Here is an 8,182-nt window from a genome sequence, read left to right as displayed (position 1 = left end):
GCACATCATGTTTGTGTTGTATTTTATTTGTATGTCTTTCTGGTTCATATTTCTTGCATGCTTGTTGGTAAGGTTTGATCCCACATTAGGATTAATATAAGGGTTATTTTAATCAACAAAAGTCAACACTGCCAAAAGTATTTCAAATCTTCAAAAAAAAAACATGTGGTTTGACCCTTCTACAAACTTTGTGCATAGCAGAAGCTTTAATGCGTCAGACTGACATGTTTTAAAAGAAACACCAGAAATTGGATTTTGAAAGATGCAAACTGAATTTGAAAACTATCAAAAAAAATGTACTCCGTCCTTTTGATTGGGCATGGGTTTTAAAAAGGGAAAAGAACTTCGAAACCTATAGTACGGGTTTTAAAAAAGCAAAAGAATTTTGAAACCTATAGTTTGGGTTTTAAAAAAGCAAAAGAAGTTTGAAACCTATAGTATGGGTTTTAAAAAAGCAAAAGAATTTTGAAACCTATAGTAACATGCCATGACATTTGCATGACGATAAATCTGTCATTTATGGATAATATGATAAGTTTATAAAACTTCAAACTTTTTATTGCAGGAAATTTGTGTGAGATCAAAAACCAAAAAAGAACTGCAAAAAAGATATGTCATACGTTGTTTTTCTGAGTTTTACCTTCTTTTGAGAGAAAGCAAGTTACTTCAGAAAGTTACTTCATGTTACTACGTCCTTCTGAAATAGCAAGAAAGAACAACTATGAAACTTAAAAGAACAAAATGATACAAGAATTCTCCAAGAAACCATTGCAAAATCTTCATTTTGGAATATAAAATGATACAAACTCTATGTTCCACAAGCTCATATACTAGATATCTTACATCAGGCATCTTTCCAATTCAGAGGTTGAATGACTTCTTAGTTGTCATGCACAATTGCAGAAAACAACATCTGGTTGATATCTTCCCCTGATTCAGGGCTCTCATCCTCTGGATAATAAAGAAGTTAGTCAGAAAAAAGTACATATCCCCCTTCAAGAAAAAACATACTTAAAACGAATGATGTTGATCATTGGTATTGTAACATGAGTTCTGAAATTCTACTATCGATCATAGAGTAAATCCCATAAGAAAATCTAAAAGCACAGCAGATGCTTTCATGACAGGAGAGAAACACCACATGCAACAGATGCTTCAATGATAAGAGAGACCGTATCTTTCACGTCAAATCTAGATGGTTAAAGAGTCTTTATTTCTGGCGTAGGAAGAGCAGTGCATCTGACTTTGTCTCTGTGTCTGTCCTCCTGAATTCGGAAACAGACTCTCTACTTTCTCAAGGTAGGGGGGTAAGGCTGAGTAAGCACCACCCTGCCCAGACCCCATTTGTGGGATTAGACGGTATGTTGTTGTCTGACCTCCTGAATTCCTTCAACCTGTAGAATGCTATTTCATATTTCTCTCTTTGTTGTACTTTTTGACACCCTCATTGGGATACCTTGATAAAATACTTTGCCTTTATCATTAGAAAAGAAACTAAAAGCATAAATGAGTATCAGCAGAAGCCAATCCACACACATTTCTAGGTCGGAGCTGGGAAGCACTCAAAGAAATAAAGGTAAACCAGCAAACTATGGGTAATCACAAGCACACAAGAGTGTGGCCTAGTGGTTCAACAAAGTTGGGTAGAGTACCATGAGGTCTCAGATTCAATTCCCAATAGAGACAAATACTAGGTGATTTCTTTCCATCTGTCCTAGCCATACCTGGTACCTGGTACCTGTTGATGATGGGAGGTGGCAGGTATCCCGTGGAATTAGTCGAGGTGCGCACAAGGTAACCGGACACCACGGTTATCACAACAAATGAAAAACTATGCCAAATCAAAAACTAATTGGTGTTGCCTATTTGAATCATGTATATCTATCTTGCTTTAATCAGACTTATTTCATACCACTACCTGTAGATAGTCTTTTAAGACAAATTAGAGATTCTTTACCTGGACATAATGTAGCAACAGCTAACTTTTGATTGTCACTAATTTGTATTGTTCGTTACTAAGTCTATGGTTATAGTAAGTCGCATATTGCACCCATTTCTTAATTTAAGCAATTCAGCTTAGATGCCCAAAATGCTCCCAGGCACCGAAACAGCTAGCCCAAAGTTGACAAGGCAGTGCAGGAGTAAAATCCTATTCAAAAGAAGATTTAACAAACCATCAATCACTGAGGTTCATAAATTTGCTAGTGGTGATGAGAAAAAAGGACAAAAAGTGCTGCTTTTAAGTCCCAAATATGGCAAAAACTTGTTGGTCACAGTTAAAACAGAGCCACCAGACACATATTTACCAAAAATAATTACCTCTTTCATTTCTATGTTTCCTTTAGATAAGAAACATAATTTGTACGCCAGGCAAGTGTGAAAATCTTTGAACATGTAAGTTATAGAACTGCTATTATGACACTCACCTGTTCTTGATCTGACTTGAGTTGTCCACTCATCAATGACCTGCACATCAAGAAAAAGGAAAATTTGGGGGGGAGAGCAAGAGAGACATAACAAGCAAAGAGGTGTGCATGTTTGTGTTGGGTTGGGTTGGCTTGGGTTGGAGGTGGCTATAGAAGGGCAAGTTGCCACCACAGCAAGCACTTAAATGCCATGGAAACTAAATCAGGAATCCTTGCCCTTCAGATTAGTTATTGGTTGCTTGCTGGCAAATGGTGCAGAATCTTTAGACACCATTTGGAAATTTTTGCAACCTTGCCACAGTCCAGATGAAGTCAATAATATTGCAGTAATCCACCCACCCCCCCTCCACCCCCACCCCACACACACAAAATAGAAAGCAAAGTAAATCCTACGAATTGATAGATAAAGAAGGATGTGACGTGAGAATCATTTTTCATGTTAGAACCTTACAAGACATCTCTTGGAGCAAATCATAATGTATTATACACAGTGATTACAACTCAAGCCGGCAATCTTTCCAGTTATAATGGTTAAGGTTGGCGGGAGAGGAATGGCCTAACACTCAACCATATATTTAGGAACAACATTATCCTATAGGATTATGCTGCAAAATCAAGTTACCTGGTTGAAACTAGCATATGATGGATCATCAGAATCACTGGTAACAGGAACACCTGCGGATAATAGCAACTTTTGCAGCAACAACCTGTTCCCAACTACGGTTGCCCGAGCTTTATCAATTAAATCCTGCTTATAGTGCAGCCAGCATAAAATCTTTTAAATGCCAATGCAGCACAGTAAAAACAACATTAATAAAAGAGCGAGGTGATTGGACACCTCTTTGGTATTAATAACCAGAAAGTCTTGGTCACAACAGTAGCAACTTGTAAAGTACAGAAAAGCTATACATGAACTTTGTGTACAGACTCTGTGATTTTGTGTAACCTCAACGAGTCAAAAGAAAGATATATCTCATTCAAATTTCACACTGAACTTTTGATATATGCGTTCGAATATTAATCCGAGGAAGTAGGATATTCATCAAAATCAAAAGGTAAGGATAACTAAATTCATAGGCTGCAAAGAAAACTAAGTACACTTCTTAATTTTTCTTTTTATATTTTTGAACTGCATTTCTTTCTCTTTTTAATTGTAAGGAAAGACTTCTCATCTGAAGATTGTTTGATGTAGACTGAAGTATCAGAAACTTAATGACACAGATTCAGTACGATTTCTGCTACATATTCAACACAGCCTTCAGTTTTTCCGACAGATTAAATTTTAGCATCATATAACATCTTCAGTCAGACTAAATCTTTAGTCAAGGAGCGCGAAAGCTGGCCTGTACACCATGATTATCCCAAAAAAAAATAAAAAATCAGTCAGTTAGGCCAAGTTTAGTGAATTTGTTTCTTCCTGAATATCCTTAGGCTTTCTCATTTTCCCACACTTGACAGATGTCACTGAGCTTCACACCATCATGGGCCATTTCTTCATAGATCCAGTACTTAGAAAACGTAGTACATGACATTTCATTATCATAATAGTGGCATTTCCACAATGATAACAAATTAACAGTAAATAAACATGCAATGTATTTATAAGCACTTTAGCTCACACATTCTGGTACCAACAACATGCCACACATCTTCTATTTCTTTTTTCCTTTTTCTTTTCTAAAGGATAAGAGCAAACAAACATCATAAAGTGACTCACTAAGCTCATCATCGACTTGAAGTGCAGAACCAATGGTAGTAGTAACCTATTTGTTTAGTGAAACCTCATGTAATGTCTCCCATCAACAATAATTATGTTTCAATGGATTCTACGATAATATGAAAGTGAACTTGGAGTATTATTGACCAAAACTAGTTCATCATGCACAACCACTTGAGCAAGATTGAAAATTTTGGACTGTGACTGACTTGAGGTCTGGACTCAAAGTAGTTATTATTAAATACCAGTTTATACAGTTTCCAACATCATATTCCCGATGTTCAAGCAATAACCCAAACACGTTTTGACTTTTGAAAGGAAATAGAAAACCATTAGGATAGAAAAGCGGGCAGCAATCAATTTCTCTTTTACCATGTTGGTAACCAAGTTTCAGCTTTTCATAAGTAACTTGAGAACTCAATAAATTTTGTCCAGACAAGTTGACTTCAGCACAGCATGCTAGAAAATTCTCCGGAAACTTCTTTTGACTAAAGAACCATGACAAAGCTTTAGATACTTCAATAAACAGGGGAGAAAGAGAAAGAAATCTGATCTAATATTGAACAAGAAAAGAAGAGGATTATATCAACAAAATAGAAGATGTAATCTTTTCTTATTTGATTTTAACAAAGCAAAGTTCTCCTTATTTCCATCTCATCACTAACCTATGTTATTCTAAATCTTTACATCAAACAAAGAAAAACAACTAGCAATCTCAATTCTCAATTCTATATCAGATAAGTACACAGTGTGTTTCTGTGTGGTTCTTTTGCTAATTCTTAGTGTAGTGAAGACCATGCATGAAGTATCTCTACCCATGCCACTCTGCAACGCGAATGCATCAAGGAAATAAAGGATCCATCTAATGTAGTCTCAACAAATTCAGTCCTGAAACTTCCTCTTTTTTCTTCTCACTTTGCATGATTATTGAAATTTTACACTGGAGGTTTTTTGATCACCCCACATTCTCCGGTTATTTATCACAAATTATTATAATACCAAAACATAATTCTTTCTTTGAACGTCATCAACTGACATATTTCCTCTCCCTGGCTTTGCCAACTATACAAATGCAAGCCAATACACCTAGCTAAAACTTTAATCTAATGAAAGTTCCTCGTTCCTCACAGATATGGCATGATTCAAACAACCTGGTTCATTTCTTCCTACATTTATGTATTAATTTTATCTAAGTGCAAGAAGTTCAAATAATATTGAGGTTCCAAAGCGGAAAAGAAAATAAACGCACGGATTAGCATACATACGTAAGTTAATATGTATTGTAACACAAATTATTGAGTATTCAAACAAAATGAATCCAAATTGAGCAGGCACAAGTCACAACAACAACAGCATACCCAGAATAATCCCACAAGCAGTTGGTAGAGTTATGGGAGGGTAGACGCAGACCTTACCCCTACCTCGTGGAGGTAGAGAGGTTGTTTCTAAAAGATCCTTGGCTCGAGCAACGCACATCAAAACAGTTAAAAGGAAATATACAGAAGTAAAGAGCACATAGCAAATCATAGGAAACGGATAACATAACATTCAAAAAACAAGGAACAATAACCAAATAATGCTACTACTACTGGTATGAAAGGGAAAAGTGCTACTACTATTGGTATGAAGGGAAACAAGTACAGTGCATCAAACTACAACCAAGCCTTTTCCGCCAGGAAGTGAAACAATTCTCAGCTACCTACTAACCTTCTATACTAAATTGCAACCTCCATAACCTCTTATCTAAGGTCATGTCCTCAATAAGCTAAAGATGTGGCATGTCCTATTTAATCACCTCTACCAATACTTCTTTGACCTACCTCTACCTCTCCTCAAATCCAGCACAACCAACCTCGCATACCTCCTCAATGGGGCATATGCGCACGCGGCCTCTTCATATGCCCGAACCATCTTAGTCTCGCTTCCCTCATCTTCTCCACCACAAGAGCTACTCCCACCTTGTCTCAAATAGCTTCATTCTTAATATCATCTCTCCTCATTTTCACTGCTTTCATTTTTTGAACATGAGAGTTTTTAGCTGACCACATTCCGCCCAAATAAAGCAGACCAATACACATAATTCATACAGGTAACCCCAACTAACTTAGGATTGAGGGGACGTAGTTCTAAATCAAATCTAAAAAATAGCAATACCTGTTTAGCTGCAAGTAACTCACGGCACTGTTCCTTCAAGCTACACATTTCATCCTGAACTTTCTTTATCCTCGAAACTAACTTCATGGGGTTCGCCTGAAACCCAAAAAAAAATCATAAAATTGCAAAAACCCAAAAAAAAAAAAAAATCTGAAATGGGTTAACAAGAAAATTAAAGGGGTTGTGTTAAATACAAACATTATCAGGGTATACTTGTTGAAATTCCTTTTCGAGCTTGTTGTGAACAGTGGTAAGGTCATGGTTAGCTTTCTTGAAAAGGGTTAATAACCCATCTACTGATTGGTGTTGTTCCTTCTCTAAATGGTGATAACTACTCAGATTACGATGACCCATTTCAATCTTGCTTAGGGAAGGAATTTGTTAGGTAAATGGAGAGTGAAGGGTTTTTTGAATTTTAGGGAAGAAAGTAAAGAGGGGAAATGGAGGGAATTGGCAGATGAGTCCAACTACAGTAATATTGTGTTAACACTCCCTCTGCCCCATTTTACGTCTCATTTTTTTTCAATTTTTAAATTCAAATAAGTTTATCTTTAATCATAACTTTTTTTTATGTATCTTTCAAATATTTTAAATTGTTAATAATTATGACTTATAGTATTTTTTTACATATTAGGCTATTGGGTCCTTACTAATAGAAAGAAATATTGTGTGTAGTTGTGCTTGTAATCATAGTGTTATACGTGTGTCTTGTTATTTCTTGTTCGTGATGTTTTGATGATATTTGTAATTTTGAATAGATAGTTTATAATATTACTTTGCAGCTGTCTTGTTTCTTTTATTACCTAGTGATGTGTTATTTCATTCTATTGTTTATTTTTATGTGTATATATTTTTATGTTTGTTATATTTGTCCTGAGTCGAGAATTTATCGAAGACAATTTCATTACTTCATATAAGGTATATGGACTACGTACACTTTATCCTCCCCAGATCCCACCTTGTGGGAATACACTGGGTATGTTGTTGTTGTTACTTACTTTTTATGTAGTTTCATAAAATTTACAGATTCCATGTCTAAATTTACGATCAAACTTAAACGGTTTGCCTCTCAAAAAATAAAAAGTGACACATAAATTGGGATAGAGAGAGTACTAGTTAGTACTTCCGTTATTTCAAAAAAAAAAATAACATACTTTTCTTTTTAATCCGTTTCAAAATGAATGATCCCTTTCTTTTTTTAGCAATTCTAATTTAAACTTTTCATACGACATGCTTAAAGCTACAAGACTAAAAAATATTTTGATACATTTTGACTTATATTTCATTTAAGACCACAAGATTCAAAAATTTCTTTATTTTTCTAAACTTCATGTTAAATCAAAATAGGTCACTCTTTTTTAAACGAAGTATTCTTTTCAAAGCTAGAGTTGAGCAAAAATTACCTAGATTTTTTTTTTGAGAAGTTAAGACACCTTGTTGGTATGCTTGAAGGAGAAACAAGGTCTGATTTGGAGGAGATGTCAAAATATTAGTGTGGTCGGACGATGTTGGTTTGGCACCTATCTTACACATAAGTCGACAACACCATTAACCTGACAAAAGTAATGGTGAAGTACTGGTGTAACGTCCCGAGTCTGTACTCCAGACGCTACACGGTGCTAGCGACCCCGAAAGACCACCAGCTAACCCATGATTGGCACCTGCCGTGAGCACTGAATCATAACAACACTGCAATAATAATATATTTGAAATAAATGTGGAAGATAGGCTGAAATTCTCCATAAGGTTCATAACTGAGACAAATACTGAAAAACTAAATACTGGCACATCTAGTCTGAAATCCTCTAACTGTCTGAATATGAGTTGATGGGACAGATCCCCAACTAACTCCGTCTACTAAATATACCGAACTACTAAAATACTG

At 35.6% G+C, this 8,182-nt stretch overlaps 1 protein-coding gene across 2 annotated transcripts; it reads right to left on the bottom strand.

The window, feature by feature from the left end:
- Positions 1 to 705: 705 nt before the first annotated feature.
- Positions 706 to 6,819, bottom strand: LOC107848728. 2 transcript variants are annotated; one of them, XR_007045021.1, is made up of 6 exons: positions 6,496 to 6,788; positions 6,298 to 6,393; positions 3,049 to 3,174; positions 2,427 to 2,466; positions 1,958 to 2,149; positions 706 to 951 (listed from the first exon to the last, which is right to left on the bottom strand). XR_007045021.1 is itself a non-coding variant. In XM_016693500.2 (5 exons), exons 1-5 carry the CDS (start codon positions 6,649 to 6,651, stop codon positions 881 to 883), a joined length of 489 nt encoding a protein of 162 aa, XP_016548986.1. In that variant the 5' UTR covers positions 6,652 to 6,819; the 3' UTR covers positions 706 to 880. The 2 variants fall into 2 exon arrangements, 1 of the variants encoding a protein (XP_016548986.1); XM_016693500.2 differs by lacking the exon at positions 1,958 to 2,149 and having other exon boundaries at positions 6,496 to 6,819.
- Between the last annotated feature and the right edge of the window lie 1,363 nt (positions 6,820 to 8,182).

This window comes from Capsicum annuum, chromosome 9, assembly GCF_002878395.1.
Source record: "Capsicum annuum cultivar UCD-10X-F1 chromosome 9, UCD10Xv1.1, whole genome shotgun sequence".
NCBI classification, from domain to species: domain Eukaryota; kingdom Viridiplantae; phylum Streptophyta; class Magnoliopsida; order Solanales; family Solanaceae; genus Capsicum; species Capsicum annuum.
The sequence above is the reverse complement of the archived record's forward strand: the minus strand, read 5'-3'. Positions and strand labels throughout refer to the sequence as shown.